Source organism: Dasypus novemcinctus, chromosome 2 (assembly GCF_030445035.2).
Source record: "Dasypus novemcinctus isolate mDasNov1 chromosome 2, mDasNov1.1.hap2, whole genome shotgun sequence".
Taxonomy (NCBI): Eukaryota; Metazoa; Chordata; class Mammalia; order Cingulata; family Dasypodidae; genus Dasypus; species Dasypus novemcinctus.
In genome coordinates, this window is record NC_080674.1 from 134081511 (window position 1) to 134101032 (window position 19522).

The 19522-nt window shown below is 38.5% G+C and overlaps 1 protein-coding gene across 9 annotated transcripts in view; it reads left to right on the top strand.

Moving 5' to 3' along the window:
• MEGF10 (multiple EGF like domains 10) overlaps positions 1-19522 on the top strand; it is a 421346-nt gene that overhangs the window by 342209 nt on the left and 59615 nt on the right. For all 9 annotated transcript variants that reach the window (XM_071209742.1, XM_071209743.1, XM_071209736.1 and 6 more), the window contains 2 exons: positions 16660-16906; positions 18381-18501. In XM_071209742.1, coding sequence (XP_071065843.1) covers positions 16660-16906; positions 18381-18501 — 368 coding nt within the window. The remainder of the gene's footprint in view (positions 1-16659; positions 16907-18380; positions 18502-19522) is intronic.

The window sequence follows — 19522 nt, forward strand, 5'->3', positions numbered from 1 at the left end:
TGTGTCTATGTTTATATTTCAACATGAAAATGGTTGCTCACAGAGCTCAAATATCAGAAGAAAGGCAGACAGAGGTGCAAATGGATCACCCTGGGGTAAGAAGAGGTGAATTGAGAAAGCTAAAATGGGGTTGGGTAAGGTAGCAAGAAGTTTTCTGGGAGGATAGGAGCAAGAAGAGCTTATTATAATGTTGGAGATAGGAAGCAGATTGCCATAGAGTGAAGAGTAATGAAAAAAGGTATTGAAGTGTTGAAATATTGATTACTCTTCAGAAACTGCTGAGAAATCAAGGAGAAGGAGCAAATAATAGGGGAGTTATTAGGAGGTAAATGTAGGCTCAAGAGACAAGTTGTTTTTTAGGTTACTTTTTACTTGCTTTGTTTGTATTTTAAGAGGAAAATTATTTAGAGGCTGAGAGGATGGTGCGCGAAATGAGGGAGAGGTTGCAGACTTAGTTGAGAGAGGGGATCATTTAACTGAGGGAACAAGGCTCTGGGAAGACAATTGGGGATGTGGGGGGGTGAGATCTGGGGCACAAATGGAGGGATTAGTAAGGGAGGGATTTCCCTTTCCTGACAGAATGAGGGAAGAAAGAGTAGCTGGAGAGAGTGTAGGTAAGTTCCTGGGTATTGGGGGTACCAGTGGGCAATGGAGTGGAAAATATGGAATTAATATTTGATGATATGCTTTCATTTGGTATACCAAGAGATGAGACAGTCTGCTGATACTAAGGGTGACAAAAGTTGGATCATGTTGATGATTATCATGATAGTAATAGTTCTACCTTTATTGAGCACTTGGTATGTGCCAAGCATCTTTATAAGACTTTACAGTAGTAACCTCCTTCAACATTCACAGTAGAATATGAAATGGTTATGATTTTTGTTCCTATTTTATAGATGGAGAAATGGACTCAGAGGCATTAAGTGACTTGCGCAAGTTTATATATGTAGAAAATGATGGAGCCAGACTCTCATCTCATTCAGAGTCAGTAATTTTAACCACAATGGTGTGGTATCTCCTGAAGCTGGGTAAGAGGTTTAGTGACAGTACCAAGGGTCAGTGCCACTGAGACACATGGGAGCAGGAGGCAGGGGCCGACATCATCAAACAAATATTAAAAGACATTTCCTGAGAGATGTTAGAAGCACACTAGCATTAGAGATGAATTCATAATGGTACCAGTTTGGACTTTCCTCATTTGTAATATTACAAATGTTGGGCCAGATTATATTTATGTTTCCTGTCAAGCCTGTGATTCTATGTGTGATTTACTCTAATAAACAATCTATGCAATTCCTAAGATGGTTATGTTGGAAATTTTTAAAACTTTTTATATGAGTAGCAGTAACATATTTGTTTTCTTAATGTATATAATCCTATTTATCATTTTTAAAGCATCTATGGAGAAAGTAATTTCTGCGGTAGTTATAGGGGATATCCAAAACAAAGGGGAGAGCTCTAAATCAGCCAGCAGCCAGAAAGCAGCTTTTAAACCCTTGTTCCCCAGGCTCTTTGCTTTTGACATTAATAGCAAATAGAGCCTAAAATGGAAATTAATTTGGTCTAGAAAATCAAAACTGGGTTTTATTTAGTCTCCAATAGTATTTCTGGTCAAATGGACTTGGAAGTAGTTAAAATAGACCCAGAAGGCAAGACTACCTCAAACATTTACAGATATAATATAAGGGACACTGAAAACCTCTTATATAAAGCAGGCGCCCTGTGCAGCATGGAAAGTAATAAGACTTTGTCTGCAGGATATTTGAGTGGGGGAATCCATTAGAAGGATATTGCAAGCCAGAAATAGTAAGCACAAAAAGCAGACATATTTCCTAACAAGGTCTAGCGTAAAGGTTTATTGACTGGACACAATGGACAGATCGATATCATTTGAAGAGAGAAGACACTCAGAGCCCAGGGCTCGCAGCAAGCCCTTAACATATCCATTGCACTATCAGAATTACTTTAGAAATCAGGTTGATGAAGGAGGAAGAATAAGAGTAGATCCTTTGGGCTCACTTGAGTGAGGGGCAGGTCGTAGCCTGGAAGGACGTAGGCTGGAAGGACTGAGCTTGGAAGAGTTCATCAGAACTGCTCAAAAGGCAGGTTCATTGATGGACCATCTAAACATTTTGATAGAGATCACAAACAGAAAGGGCTGATTTTCCCTTTCTAAAGGAGTCTGAAATCTGGGCTATGGTTGGCCACTTGCTGGAGGGACAGAGAGCCACCACTCCTCCTCCTACTGGAATTGAATTGCCATAGTCCTAGCTGCTCTCTTTTCTATGCTGTGCCCCTGCCTCAGTTTCTTCATGCTTAAAATAAGAATGAGAGTACATGTTTCATGTGCTTGTAAGGAGCAAATGCTACAACAAGTGTGAAGGGCTCAGCTCTGTATCTTAAGCACCCAGTGCATGACACTTGTAATTCCTTGTATGATAAGCATATCTTCTGTCACACTTCTTTGCACAATGTCTGGTCTTTTGACTGGGCAAAGGATGGGGCAGAGATTTGTGGATTTCTCTTCTCATCCCACAACCACTTATCTGGGCAGCAGGAACCTCTCTTTGTGTTGAACTACTTGCCAGAAGGTTCCCCAGACAGAACTCTGGTGCAGTTTTCTGGATTATTTTCAACCTCTGACCACAGATGTTCTTATAGGATGAATTCATGTCTGGTTTATATTGCTTCTGGCATAGTGAGAATACTATAAATGTTTATATTATTCATGCCAGTCAGTATATTTGCAGTGACTATAAAGACAAGGCTAGGTTGTTGTGTTAATTTCATTCCTCATCATTTACTGATTTTTTTAAACTTTGTGCATTATCCCTCCACATCCATTTATCAATTCCAAAATATAACCAAATCTAACCTCTTCTCACTATCTCTACTGCCGCCACTCAAATCCAAGCCATGATCCTTTCTTAACTGGCAACTGCAATAGTCTCCTTTCAGGTCTCCCTGCTTTCCCTCTTGCTCCACTCAAGGCAAGTCTCGACACCAGTGTGATTTTTAAAAAATATAATTTGGAGCATGGTACAACCCTTCTTAAAACTCCCCAGTACTTGTCATTATTAGTTAGAATAAACTCCAGAGCCCTTACTGTGATCCAAGTCTGAAATGATCTGTCCCTCCCTATCTCCTCCGCCACTTCTCATTCCATTCCCCTGGGGGCATCACTCTACCCAGCCTCTGCCTTCCTTTCCTTGAACACATTAGTTTCACTCCTGCCTTTGTACTTGATATTCCCTTTGCCCAGAATACTCTTCTCCCTGAATCTTTAAATAACTGCTTCTTCATGTCAGTTAGATCTCAGCCTAAGTGTCATCACCATATATGTAATCCCCCATTACCCTCTATCACATCTCCTTTTTAACGTTTTTATAGCAGTCTTTGAAAATATCTGATTTGTTTATTTGGTTGTTGTCTGTCTTTCAGGATGTAAGCACCATGAAAACAGGGATTTAATCTGTTTTATTTGTTACTGTATTTCTGATATCTAGCACAGTGCTGTACACACACAGTAGATGCTCCGTAAATATTTGTGGAGGAATGAATGAAGGCATAAATACTCCAGGAGTTGTAATGGATATGAAAATCAGCTTTGAGATATGAGCAAGACTCTGCCTCTCTTTTCAGGGTACTTTCAGTTTAATATAGGATTTGAAGTAGGTACACAAATATATAACTGCAAAGCATCCTGAGCAGTCAAGGAGGGAAGGACCAATCCAATGGTTTTCTAGAGAAAGGGCAAAGCTTGAAATCTTTTCTTCAGTGGCTTTGAGATAGCTCACCCTCCTTGGGCTTCAAGGATGTACTCTGGCTATGTACAATGTAGGTTCACTCAACTTTGATGACTTAGCAAAAGATTCCTTGCCCATGAAATGACAGCTGTAATGAAATTTTAGAAAGCAGGCAAGATGTACTTGATGTAGTTTCCGTGAACTTTGAGAAAATTTTGGATTTGGGAGCTCCTTATCCCTAAGAGAGAAAAGGTTGTAGTTTAAGCATCAGGATTATTGCTAACATGAGGATGTTACTTCTGAAATGGTAGCCTTATGACTAGGAGAGCTATCTGAAAGCCACCTTTATGTGAATGGAGAATGCTTATCATCTAAACTTTTGCATGTTATTTCTCAAGGTGGAAATTTTGTGTGACAATATAGAATTTAGTTGTTAATTTGTATCAAAATGGAGTATCAACAGAGAGAAATTAGGCAATGAAATTCAGAACACAGATAATTTCAAATCACACAGCAATGAATGGAATTTCATTAACCTTTTTGGACTTCCCTCCTATCAAGCAAATTGCAGGAAATAACTTAGCTCAGTTTTTCAGAAAAAAATGTTCATGTTGGAGATGGAAATATTACATCATAAATCTTTATAATTTCTTGCATAGAAGCCTACAAGAACCATTTTCTGACTGTAGTAATGTGCTGTCTGGCTGCTCTGCTTTGAGTACAATAATGATATGTATTAGTGGACTCACACGTTACCCTCCTCTGTAGTCTTGGCTAATGCCTGTTTTGGTAGAGTCATGTATATCTTGTCTCATGTCCTTGATTGAAATAAGTCCTCTGGTTTACCTCATAATCCAGTATCTTTCATGGCTGTCTCTGATATCTCCTTATTTGGGACTATGTCAAATTTTTCAAACACTTGAAAATTTCCTCAGGGCACAATGGGAACTAAAGATAACCAAACTTTTTCCTCCTTTAGTCAAAGTATCTTTTAATTCATTGACAGCCTAGTTGATTTGAAAAAATTCAAGCATTTGCATCTTTAGTGTGGAACAAATTAAATATATTTGATAATGTATAAAGCTATTAAAGGAAAGAAAGTCATAAAACTATGATATTATCTTACTTATAAAGACTATTCCAATAGGGGAAGTAGTAGAGATTGTAAGAGCATAGCTCTTGGACTATATATGGATTGTATCATCTTAAAATTCTGGGAACACTTAATGATTTTACCACTCAATAATGCTGTTAAAAATCAGCAGAGTTAATTTTCAAAGACAGTTTAAATTTTAATGGAATTAATTTGAACTTAATATTAGTATATAACTGGGAACTTTTGTTCATACATTAAAGAAAATTAGCCACTTGAAAAAAACAAAGCTTATCTTGTAAGGTTATTATTACATAAACCAGATTAATCTGTGGTATAAATTAGTTCTGAGGATATTTAAATCATATCAAAGTTGAAGACCTCTTTAAGACAGAAGATACTATGAGGAAAGTTAAGAGAAACATGAGACTGGGAAAATATTTTTGCAACATATAAAACACACAAATGAGGAAGTGGCTGTGGCTCAATCAGTTGGGCTCCTGTCTACCAGATGGGAGGACCTGGGTTCACGCCCCGGGGCCTCCTTGTGAGGGCAGGCCTGCCCTCATGCTGCAGACAGTCACCCAGCCTGCAAGCGCCATAGAGTGCCACCCGGCCCGCAAGCACCTCTGAGAGCTGACTCAGCAAGGTGATGCAACAAAAAAAGGGAGACAAGTAAAAACACAAAAGGGTGCTCAGCGAATGGATACAGAGAGCAGACAGCAAGCAAAAGCTGCAAGGGGTGGGAGGGGGGATAAAAAAATTAGCTTTAAAACACACAAATGATTAGTGTACAGAGTATATAAAGCACACATACTAAATCAGTAAGGAAAAGGCAAACCAATTTTAGAATAGGCAAAGGATATAATGAGGTAATTTGAAGGCAAGGAAACCTGATGACCAATAAACATGAGAATATGCTTATCTCTTTTGTGATAACCAGGGTAGTGCACAATAAAGGGAAAAAAATATCATTTCTCACTATGAGATTAGCAAAAAATAAGAAGTCTGACACTATTAAGGGCTGGTGAAGATGTGAAAGGAAGCTTCAATACACAGCTTACTGAGGATAAATTGGCAAAGCTTGTTTATAGGTCAATTTGGCCTCTCTAGAATAAAATTTTTAAATGTGTATACTATATGATATAGCCTTTTTTACTTCTACCCCCATATAATTTATCTCTATATCTTGGAGAAACATCTGCATACATTTACTAGGGGGATATATTCTTTGGATCTTTCTAACAGTGAAAATTTGGAAACAACAGAAATGGTAGATATATCAATTGGAGTAAATAAATTCATTGGAATGAATCTATTCCTATAAACTGCAATAGAGCATTCCACTGTATTAGTAGATGTATCAGTATTAATAGATCTCAATATCATAATATGGCATGAAAACACACACACACACATACAGACTAGAAAGATACATATTTAAACCATGACAGTGGTTACCTAATGGGAACCAGGAACAGAGTGGACAAAGAAGACTTCAACTTTACCTGCAATGCTTTATTTCTTGCTTTAAAAGATAAAGCAAGTATGATGCAATGTTGATAACAGTTAATTCTAGGGTGTGTGTACATGGGTCTTTGTTTTAGTGTTACTTGTAGTCTTCTGTAATTTTTAACTATTTTTCCCCCTTGGAAAACTATATTTTGGATTCCGGACCCAGTTTTTTTACTGTGAGATTTTAGGCAAATCATTTAAGGCCTTTGTTGTTCAGCGTCCCACATCTAAAATGAAGGTAGTGTTTGTCTAATGGTGGTCCTGAGTACGTTATCCTTCAATACTCGCCTAACACCCCCCTCTCCAGGAAGCCTTCTCTGCCCTTCCTTTCTCTCCTCCACCCAAAGGGGAGGGACGGCATAGGTCTTCTGTGTTCCTTGAGCATCCTCTGCAGCTATGCACTATAATGCTTAGCACATTCTTTTGTGATAAATCTCATTGTGGGCCTGTCTCTTCCATGAGATTAAGAAATCTTGGCTACAGGGCATGTCTCAGTAGCAAGTAGAAATTGCTTAATAAATAGGATTTAGCAACCATAGAAGATGCTTAATAATTTTTTAATGATAGGATGAAAGAACAAAAGAATAAAAATATGACACTTTATAAAGCAAGACATTTTGTAATGGCTCTTAAGGTTGCTATATTTTTCTAACTTTAGCGAATAAATATAATCCCCCCCAATCTCTTATTTAATCCCAGCCTAAAATATATCATTGAAATTTTCCTGAACTGTGAATAAGGTCATTGATATACTCTCATGGATACACACCAAAACAGATATTTAGACACAATAAAGAATTAGCATTTCATCATTTTTTTCTGGTTCATATTTTGAGATAATCATACACTGAATTTATAAAATGGCAATTCATGTTTTGAAAATTCACTTAACAAACACTTTTTAAAGAAGAATAAAGATTCTCTCTCAGCCACTGAATAAAATCAATGGAAACAGCACTGGGTCAGTGTCTGTGCTGACTGCTGGCACTCTGTCAGCTCTCCAGAGAGCTTTTTGACATGTGAAGGACATGGGATTTTAGTGCTTTCAGAGGATCTGGAAAACACATTTTTATTGTTCTTATTCATGGATGGAGAAACTTTACAAAGTTGTTTTATTTTTTAAGTGTTTGATGTTTTGAATGAGATTCTTTTCTTCTACATTAACAAAAGGAATGACACACCACAGCCTTGTTAGCCTGAAGCATAAGGAAAGAAATCACAGGGAGATAAAAGGCTGTGGGGGACCCCAAGGCTTAAGTAGAAAGAGTATATGTTTCAGGAAAACCTGTGTTTTTCTTTCTTTTGAGACAAGGGAAAATTATTTTGGTCTGTTCCTTTCTAAAAGACATCACCCTGTAGATACTTTCTTGAAAGTGACTTGTTTGTGCTTCACATATATGTTAGAGAACAAGAAGGGTTGAATATCCCCCTCCCCCACTAATTTCTCTTATAGATACGAATTTGCCTGTGTTTAAAGTCAATGTAGACTATCCAGGCAAAACTCGATGTGAAAATATTTTTTTCAATTCAGTTTTTCTAACTTTGATGTATCCTAATAGGTACTTGACATTTATATGTTAAGGGTACTTTCAGTCATAGTTATTTCAAACAGCAACCCTGATGAGGTTCATTTATATAATATAAGCTGACATCACTTTCCCCATGTTTAATTTGAATTGCAAGATTCACTATGCTTATCTCACAGTATCTGAAAGAGATCTATCCCCAAGGTTCTTGAACCCTGTAGAGTTCTTTAGTTAGACATGTTAGATTCCCAAAGTATCACACCAAGTTAAAAAAAAAAATCTGCTCAGTTCATCCAGGGTTTGTTCAAACCTAACAAAGGTACACAGAACTGGACATTTCTGCTGTTCTCTATAATTCAGAACCAGTTACTTTAAAGTAGTATCTTATATTGCAAAATGTGTTTGAAGGCTGCTTCTCTGATCTTAGTTGGTGAGTTGTGGGCATAGGTAAGCTTAAGACAGATCAAGCTGATGGTATTTGATGCCTACTAATTTGGGAAGATTCTCCAATTTAATTTATTTTATTTAATCTGTTTCTTTGTGCTAAGGGAGATTACTAAGGAGTTTACGTGTTTGCTTCTGAGTTTTTCCTTTTACATTTTCCAGCACCACAGATGAATCCTATACCTCTGGACATATAATCTTCAGCAAGTGAAAAACTGCTAAATTCAGTTTTTAATTAGCAACTAGGAATAGGATGTAAGGTAATGTTGGGTTTCATTGTAGGTCTGAACTTTCTCCAATTGGTTTTATAAAAACGTTTCAAAGGTGTGATGCCTGGGCTTGTTTTTTACCTTTTAGAATTACTGTGGAATTTATTTTTGAAATTCTCAATGTGAGAACCAAGTTGTCCCTTTTGGTATGAATGATTCATGCAAGACAAACAAATAATACTAACTAACATCAACATTTTATCCAGCTTCACATACAGCTGGAGGATGCTCTTCTAGCGTATTCTTTTTCCTACTATGGGATGCTCCAATTTGCAAACCATGGAATAAAATTTCTCTTGCTACTGGGGCTGTGCTGTGTCACATAAAACAATAAGTGCTTTTTGTAAAATTAGTATGTTCCACTATGTCCAATTTACAAAGAAGAAAATCAAGCATAGCAAAGGGACTTACTTGCCCAAGGTTCCATAGCGAATAAGTGGCCATGACCTGGCTGGGGCTCAAGTCTATCTAATGCTAAAGGGTTATACCCCCTCCTTGAGGCAGCTAGTAACTGATGAATTTTATAACAAGGTGAACTTGAAGATGAACATCACTTCTTTCTTTAAGTCAAAATGATTTCATCCTTTCCTTTTATTTTTTCCCTGAAGGAATCATTTGAATGAGACAATGTAGTAATGTGCCCTTGTTCCTTTCTCCAGAGTACCTCCCTATTTGGCATTTATGACATCTCTAATTGTGCTCCTTTCCTTGTCCTTTGTGTCTGTAAGAAGACAAGAGATTTACAAGACTATCTCCATTTGTTCAAAGACTTTTCCTAATGACTTGTATTTTGCAGATACATATGCGACTGTATGTATACCTGTCAGGATATTCCTTATCAAAACTATTCTAATGTGGGAAATGGTTGTGGCTCAAGCAAGTGAGCTCCCATTTACCATATGGAGGACCAGAGTTTGATCCCGGGACCTCCTGATTAAAAAAGAAAAAAGGTGTACCAGATGGGCAGAGAGGCACAGGCCCCTGCATGGCACAGAGAGGCGCATCAAAAAGATGACGACACAACCAGATAGGAAAAAAAAAGAAACAATTCTGATGAGCCTATGACTTTGAAGCTGGGAATTGTCATTTTAGGCAAACAAATATTTCTCAGAAAAACAACTATAAGATTTTTGTTCTAGAATGTTCCTCTTTGAAAACAGGCAGAAGCAGTTAATCTGCACTGAGATCAGATAATGTAACCAAGGAGCGTTCCTCCTTTGGTAGCATCAGCCTGGTATAGGGCAAGAGCACAGCTATGGAGGCATTGATCAGTTTGGGTTTGAACCCTCACTTTCGCCACTTACATGCTAAGTAACTTACTGCAAATCACCACAGTTTTAACACATGAAATATTGGGAAAAGTACATCCATCTCACTGAGTTGTGAGGTTTAAATAAAATAGCTTGCATGAAGTCCCTAATAATGCCTGGTACATGTTAGAAACTCAGTATATCCTAGAACCCTTCTCTTTTGCCCCCATCCTTGGCATGGTAAATTGGACTGAGGAGTTGTGGTACCTTAATAGAGGACACTGGGCCCAGAATTCTTAAAATGGTTTACTTGTTTCTCTTCTTGTGAAATCTGATTTAGCACTCTACATTCACATTCGCTTTCCTTCACTCACCAAATACTTCTTCAATGTGCCTACCATTTACCAGGTACTACATGATGTACTCCTAAAGTCAGTGACACCAAAACTATTTTCACAGAATTTTCCAGCATTTATCATTATCAACTTATAGAAGTTCTCTAGGTCTAACTAACTCATTTTTTTTCCTTTGAGAAGTGTCCTATGTTCAGTGCCCCTAAATACTGCCGGTGAATATTGGCCGACCCTATAAGCTTACTTGGCATAAGGGCTCATCATGTGCTGCTCTGTACAAATGCTCTGCCTTAACTGATTATCTTAGATTAAAACATAATTGTGGGATATTATATTTAAACAAAATGTATTATTTCAGTACTTAAGAAACAGGATGGCCTGGGGAAAAGTGCTCAGAACTCTGTTTCCAGACAGTTTTGGGTTTGAATACTGATAAGACCACTTACCAGTTGGGTGTTTTAAGACATTTTACCTAAGTGTTCTCATCCTAAATATCCTCTGTGCGCTAAATGTGATAACCATACCCACCTTGGTATAATTGTTGTAAAGACTGGAAAGAGGTGTATAAGGCATGGGGTATAGAACCTGGCACATTGTAAGTGCTCAGCAGATAGGACCATTAAAAAGTAACTTATTGCTTGCTTTTCTCCTATTGCCAAAGGGATACACAATTTTTGTAAAAAATTTAGAAAAGCTAGTTAGACCAAAAGAATAAAAATAAAACCATGCATAATCTCAAGACCCACAGATACCACTGGTGCCATTTTACTGCAGAGTGTTTCAATATCTGTCTGCCTCTACATCTTTCTTATTCTTACCCTCTCCTTTCCCCCCAGATATTAGGTTCAAAAATGTGCAGCTGCTGATATTAGGTCATTTTTTTTTTTTTTAAAAGATTTATTTATTTATTTAATTCCCCCCCTCCCTTGGTTGTCTGTTCTTGGTGTCTATTTGCTGCGTCTTGTTTCTTTGTCCGCTTCTGTTGTCGTCAGTGGCACGGGAAGTGTGGGCGACGCCATTCCTGGGCAGGCTGCACTTTCTTTTCACACTGGGCGGCTTTTCTCACGGGCGCACTCCTTGCGCGTGGGGCTCCCCCACGCGGGGGACACCCTTGCGTGGCACGGCACTCCTTGCGCGCATCAGCACTGCGCATGGCCAGCTCCACACGGGTCAAGGAGGCCCGGGGTTTGAACCGCGGACCTCCCATATGGTAGACGGACGCCCTAACCACTGGGCCAAAGTCCGTTTCCCTAACCTAAACTGATGACAGTTTCATCTGGTTCATTCTAACATATTGCTAAAATGTGATTATATGGTGCATACTGCTTTTTAACCTACTTTTTATGATTATGATATTGCAAACTTCTTTCAGGTCATTAAATATTCTTCTACAATATCACTTTTAACTGATACAGAGTAGTCCATTTTATGATTATATCTAAAATTTTTCAACAGTTCCCTATTATTGGAAAATTGGGTTTTTATGTTCTTTTAACCCATGCTGGAGAGTCAGGAGATCTGTGCTTTAGCCTTAGTATCTGTCCAACCTTGAGCAAGTTACCTGTGTCTCAATTTCTTTATGTATAAAATAGTGATAATAATAGTTCCTGCTTATAGACTCCTTGTGAGAGTTAATCTATCTAAAGTGCTTAGAATAGTGCCTGCAGTCACATTGTATTATTAATGTGTTAGCTATTATAGCTGTATTCTATTTTCTTTACACATGTATGTTCTTATTTCTTTTGGGAAAATCCCTAAAAGAGGGATTTCTGGATAAAAAGTCTTCTGACATTCACATTGTCAGGCTGATCTCTGGAAATATGTGATGATTTACTCTACCATTAATGTATGGTTTCCACACAAAAACAAAGATTGTTATCATCAGTATCTAAGTATCTTAGATCATCAGTATCTAAGTATCAGCTTCATCATTATCATCATCCTACCTTATGACTAAGGTGCACAGTTTTTCACAGTTTAATGTCCCTAAAATCATAACAGATCAAGTCATCGTTGGCCAGGTGACTGTCTTGATGTGGTTGTTTGAATACCTTCCATTGACAACTGGTAAGACAAGAAAGAGATCAGTGTGCCTTAAAATCTATGAACTTCAATGTTGTTTGGGAGATAGAAAACAAGGCAAACATATAGAAAAAATTATAGTCTAAGTGCAATATGAATGACATGGACAATAGATAATGCCATATACAGGAAGCATCTCATATGGGGTCTGAAAAATATGCCTGGAGGACAGAGATTTCTGGGCTGAGTTTGTAAGACTAGGGAGGACTGCAGAAAGGAGAGAACATGTCAAGTATCTCTCCATCTCTACTTATTTCTATTCTTTCCAAATGTATCCTCTTCCCATTACCCAAATATGGCACACTCTGTACTTAGGTCTCATCTTAGACACCAATTTATAGCTGGAAGGCCTTCCCCAAATGCCATCATTGATCAAGTCTCACTTCTGTGTTTTCCATTGTTCCCAGTCCCTGTCTTTACCTTACTACTCATCACCTACTATTTTGTGGACTATTGATGCCTCTGCCATTAACTGTAAGCTTCAAGAGGCATGAGTTTTTTTGTATCACATACTAAGGGTTAGAGCATAGGTTGTATAAATCTGATATAACAGAGTAGATTAAAATTCTTTTTATTTTTCAACAAAATAGGGGAGTGTATTAGAGCAAGCTGTCTGGGCCTGTCTGAGAACCTCATTAAGCTGTCTCTTGAAACATCTGCCTTAATCTGAGAAGATTGCATCTGCTAGCCCATTTCCAGCTGTTAACGCAATAAGAGCTGAAACCAGAAGCTGCAAATGAATCACCACTTGTTCACTAGCATTGGCATTCTTTTCACTTTATTCTGAGACTAAATTTTGCTCATTTACCCTTTTACCCTATTAGGCTACTCATGCTATTTCCATGTTATATTTTTTTCTAAATTGTCAGTGGGAGTAACCAAATCCCTATCTCTGGAGGACTGAAAAAATTGCCTCCTGGAGATTCGAATGAGGTGTTAAATGAAGATATCAGATGGTTTGAGTTTAGCACTTGAATTCAGGATAATTGATCAAGCTCTGTCCCAACCATAAGGAACAAGTTTGGCCTCTTGTCTAGACCAGCTTAAGGTACCTTTATATTTATAGTAATCAGGGGTGAAGGCTTGCTTTTGTGCAGTAAACTGTCTCTCTCTCTCAGGGTGCATTTAAAAACAAATGTGTAAAAGTAGTTAAGGATGAGAAAGGAAGGAAAGGAAGTCACAGAAATGTCTGAATTCAATCCAGTCTTCTGTGTCCTCCTTGGTCCACTTCCTGCCTATTTGTAAACTTGTGTATTGGATTTTTATTTTCTCCAGCATAGCCCATGTTGATGCACAGTATTCACATTGTGAGGTCCATGTATCAGTGGCCTTTTAGGAAAACACAACCCAGAAAGGAAGCTGTCACTTCAAAGCATACCACAGCGCTTAGATATAGCCAGAAAATTAACCATGTCGGCATGATATTTTTTTAAAAGCCTGAGACCCTTTCTATGTAGTTACCAATTTCTGCTATATGAACTACTTTCTACCATGAGGAGGTATCTTGAAGTCCAACTGTGTGTCTGTCTGTCATTCCCCCCACCACCCCCACCCCAACCACCCCTGCCCAGCAATCTCAAGCAAATAGAGCTGGTTCCTTCTTCAGGGAAAGAAGTTGTTGAATGTTGAATGACAGTTGGAGATGATACCTTTACTTCTTCTACGACTCTCCTATTGTTGTAAAATTATTTAGTAAGGCATATATGCTAGGAACCCACTCTTATCACTATGGGGAAAAAGAACTCTATATAACCCATCATGATTTTTAAATGCTTTTGACAGGACCTTGATGGCATTATCAAGGTAATTTTATTAGCTGAAATTGCTTTGTGTGTCAATCAAATAATCCTTCATTACACATAAACATAAGACAGGATTTAATTGAATACCAGAAGTACTCAGAAGTTGAAAGAATGGAAACTTTGAAGACAGTTCAGAGAAGCAGATGAATGAATCTGAATAAACCTTTTGAAAATAAGTTAATAGAATTGAGTTTGTAATATTTAGTCTAGAAAAGAGTAGGGTCAAGGATGCATTAATGTTTCAGGAATAAGTTCATTTATATAGAGAGAATACTGATGAATTAGGAAGATAGGAGAATATAGTATCAAATTACAGGACAATGGATTTGGTGTACAAGGCATGAAGGTTTTCTGTATTCTTGAGGATTGATGAACCAGGAAACAAGTTACAAAGCACTGTGTATTTTACTTTACTTTAAGAGCAGGATAAATTCATTTTTACCTGGGACAGTTGAGAGATTTTGAAGAAACAGACCATGTAATTTTTTTAAAGAATAGATCCTAGATTAAAAGAGTTTCAGTTGAAAAAAAATCATTTGTCTATATACATAGGCAATAAAAGAAACAGTTCATATGAATAATAATTAGGTTTAAATCTCTTCTTGAAACTACCAGCTAATATTATTTTCTGAAAGAAGATTGTGAGTTTTAGGTAATTGCTTTCTGATCTGCTTTAAATTCAATAATTCTCTCTCATTGTTTTAATTGTGTTAAAGTGTGTTTATTAAAGTACTAATGAGACCAAAGCCATACTGATTAAAAACAGAATTATTCATTTTAAACCTTTTGATTTTACAAAATCAAAGGTAGTTTCTAGTATTAGAATATGGGTCCTGCACTTACAAATTTTTTTGCTGTATACCTAGAGTTTTTTTTAACATAATAGTTTATTCCAAATCTGTTGAAGTTATAGCATTTTTATGAAATGAAACTTTTTTTTTAATCATAAAAGCAATTTATCAGAAGAGCTCTAGGCAGGGTGCAGCTTCCCTAGTGATTTTTACATCTAATTAATAAATAAATGCACTGCTGCCTACGCAATACATATTAAGTATAGGATTTGCTTATCATTACCCTTTACAATCTTTAGAACATTTAGAATTGTGTTTTTTGTTTGTTTTCTTCCCCTCCCTCCTCCCTTTTCCTATTCACCGACTTTTCTAGTGCCACCTCTCTTTCTTTTCTTTGGAACTACATTTTACATCTGTCTTTCCAATGCCATTTGCTGGCTTTGTCTTTTCTGGTTTCATGTGCCTACCACCTTTTGTTTGCTGTATATTTTTAGATTCAGGTTTGTTTTATTTTTTTAGTAGGTCAGTGTATTTAGACATTCTATTCATTTTTTCCCCCAGCCTCTTCTGATGGACTCCCAATCGCACGTATTTTCATTGCTATTTTAAAAGCAGGTTCCTTCTGAGTGCTCTGACCGAGATCTGTGGCAGGGTTAGTCCACTTCCCGGTAGCTGTGCCTCTAGGTCCTCACTTCATCTTCACAATCACTGCCTTGGTTCAAGCCTCCTCACTGATCTGAACTCTTGCGTGGCCAGCCTCCTCTCCCCACACCAAACCCTCACACCCTGGCTGGCTTGTTACTCTAACTTGTCAGACTCTATACTCTGGTGCAGGGAACAGGCTGAGTAAAGGCATGGGTTTGGGACTGTAGCATTGATGTGGACTACAGGTGGGAGGCTGTTCATCTCTTTGTGTCCTGATTTGTGGGTGTGGGACAGTAAAAGGCTGCAGTCCTGTCCGTAGTGACAATGGCAACAACTCCAGTCCTGGAAGGCAATTTAGCAATGCAAACTCTATATACATACCAGTCAGTCCAGGGAAACTCTGATGGTGGTGATGCCAAAGCTTAAAGAAACTTGAACTTGGCCTCGAATAGGAAATATAATATAGCCTGTGCATAAATTCAAAATCATCTAATTCTGCATCCAAGTGTGCCTAGTCTCTAGGAATCAGTTAAGTGATATAGGCCCTATAGGCTTTGAATGTTCAGAAAAAAACATACCACTGAATGTGTATTCGAAGTTGCATCCAGATAGAATGTAAGCAAGATGCTAACTCAAGCTACCTAAAATGTGGGCTATTTGTTAATTCAAAACCTATCTGGTACTCAGGCAAACACTTAACTAACAAAGAAAATAGTTTTCTTTCATAAAAGCACCCTTTGACTTCCCACCCTGTAAAAAGAACTTGAAAATCTTGTTCGAAGCTCAGGTTTGAAACAAAAAACTCCCAAGTCCAGCTGGCCATCAATAAATCATTTTTCCTTCTCAAAATCATTCCTGAGTCCTGGCCTTTCTATATGCAAATAATTGAACCTCTCTCAACTTCTATAACAGCATCACTTAAACAATGGGATGACAGTAAGTGGCCCAGTTAGTGCTGAGCAGCCAGTTTGTGACAGACTGCTGTGGGTTGGTGCCAGGACCTCAATGTCCAGCTAAGGGAAGACTGTGAAGGGCTCATCAAGCCAGCATTATCTCCAAGGGGAGACTAAAGTGGTTGTGAAGGACTTGCCATTACCCAAATACCCTGATGGCCTCCACTGTTTCTTTCCCTGACCTCAGCCTGTGACGGTGACCACTGGGGGCCCCACTGCAGCAGCCGATGCCAGTGCAAAAACAGGGCTCTGTGCAACCCCATCACAGGGGCTTGCCACTGTGCTGCAGGCTTCCGGGGCTGGCGCTGCGAGGGCCGCTGTGAGCAGGGCACCTACGGTAATGACTGTCACCAGAGATGCCAGTGCCAGAATGGAGCCACCTGCGACCATGTCACGGGGGAGTGCCGCTGCCCACCAGGATACACTGGAGCCTTGTAAGTGGCAACTGCTCAATGCTGGGCAGCGCCAGCCCACCTTCTCCAGTCATGCTGCTACAGCCACCCTGTTCCTTGTGCTTCTGAGTTGTTGCTGGCTGAAGAGTTCCTGGTGGGTCTGGAGTCCAAGCCCACATATAGGAACCAGCAGGAATGAACACTGGCTGCTCCAGCTGTGAGAGCCCAGCCAGAGCCTAGGACCAGCCTCCGTGCTCTCCTTTGGTCAGGGCAAAGATAGAGAAGGTCAGAATGGTACTGTTTGGTGCTTGTTGAGGGTAGATTTCAGGTTCTGCTTTGATTCTACAGCTATTGTATTCATTTTACACTGTTGGCTGTCAGTGGGCCATATTATTCTGCTCTGCATGCCAATTAATTAGCTGAATAAAGTTGGGTGGGTTCAGTGCCTTAGGAAAGAATCAGGAGGAAGATGTTAGAACCTGATAGAAGGCTAACGAGGTTCTTTAATGCCCATGAATACTTAGGTGACTCTGTATATATTAAAGTATACATACCATGTATGTATAGGATGTGTGCATGCAGAGAGTTTAATTCTTTCTGATGAACATTGAAGTAACTAGTTAATCTCCAATACTTTTGTGGAAAGAGCATTCTTCTGGTTTGACTGTATTAGCAAGTAGAACAGAAGAAAGCAGAATTTGCCAGAAGTAAAAGATAGAAAAATAGTTTCCTTATTGAGAAAATTACACTTATAAATCAAGGAACTAAAAAAATTGTCACAGATTAGGTAACTACTTCCCACCAACAGTGTTACATCTATAAAGTAGAGCAAAAGAAAAAATTGCATTTGCCTAGAAAGTCCTGATTTTCAGAAGAATGGATGGTTGTCTCAAACTGTTTAATTGTTAATATTGCTTTTATGGGATTCTATCAAGGCTGCAATTGAATAAGGCTGTGGGAAACTTGGAGCGATTTCACAGGAGAGCAAAAAAGACAAAGGCTTAGAGAGGAAGGCTCATGCAATATAGGAAGGGTTAAAGGAACGGAGACTCTTCTGTCTGAGGAAGAGAATGCTGAAAATTGATTATGAAGAATCTACACACAAAGGGAGGGATGTGCAAATGTTTCAGTCTCCTTTGAGGTTAGAACAAACACACAAACAAAAGTAGGCTTAAACTGTAGCACTTTGGATTTAGAAGTTGCTTGGAATGTTCCTGCCACCAAGAACTGTGCAGCCATTTTTCTTCCTTGCTGATCTCAAATAGGGCAGATTCTCCTCAAACCGTAATGGTTTCATTAGAAAAGACCCCCAAACAAAGGGAATGACTAGGTGACCCTTCAAAGACCCTTCTGACTAGTGTGATTCATGCTCTGATATTAATTAAATGAATTATTGAGCAGAGAAGGTTTGCTTATTTTCAGGCCCTGGGCATTACTATCAACTGTGTATCTGCAAACCTGAGGCTTGTGTGGTTGGGTAAATAATGGTGCCCTTTATCATGCATTATTTCCTCAGCTGCGAAGATCTGTGTCCCCCTGGCAAACATGGTCCACAGTGTGAGCAAAGATGTCCCTGCCAAAATGGAGGAGTGTGCCATCACGTTACTGGAGAATGCTCTTGTCCTTCTGGCTGGATGGTAAGCTTCCCTTCCCTCCAAGGGCATCTGTTTTTAGGATACTCAAGTAAATAGGCTTGTGCAGGAAAAGTACGTTGGTGGTTAAAGATTCCAAAATTGGAAGTGCTTAGTCATCTCAAAGCTGGAATTCGTCAGTCTAGAGAAGGTAGAAGGTGATTTAATCCTGGACTTGAAATGCATCAAAAGTTCTCATGGAAAAGATAGTGGCCATCTGTCCTGAATTTCCCCACAGGATAAAAAGAGGGAGATACCTAGGCTCACACATGATAGCCTTCACTGTCAATAAACACTGGAACTATTTAAATAATCATGTTCATAACTATGTTCCCTGGCTCACTATTATTCTTGACAACATTTTTCTCAAGAGAATAAGTGTTATGTGAAAAACTTTAGCTGGAAGTTTGGAGACACCTTGAGGTTAACCCAGTTTACCAAGTGTTGCAGAAGTTCTCAGGGCCTTTAATGTAATGATCCAAGAGAGAGCTATAACTCATCATACTTCCCTGGATTTGACCATGATACTCTTTCTGCATGTAGTATCTCACAGGCCATAGTTATGTGGTTACATTATGTCAAAGCTGGCTTACTGACTAGATTTCTCTGAGATGGGAAAATAGTATCAGTTCTTATGTCTCTGAGTTGGTTTATTGGTATGTCTTCTTAAAGGCAGGAGAGGGAATGACCAAGTGTCTACCCTGTTTTTTCATTAACAATCTTCTTAAAATAAAAACTCATTTCATGACCACCTTTTGTCTCCATTAGCTGTACTGAAATCTCTTTCAAAGGTTACGAGGGATTTCTTTAATTACCAAATCTAGTGATGACTCTTCTGTTTTCATTCTCTTTCACTCTGCTAAAGCTTTTTTTTGGTAAAAAAATTTTTATTAGAGAAATTGTGGGTTTTCAGAATAGTCATGCATAAAATACAAGACTCCCAAATACCACCCTATTATTAACACTTAGCATTGGTGTGGTACATTTGTAAGAATTGATGAAAGCACAGTCTTATAATTGTACTTTT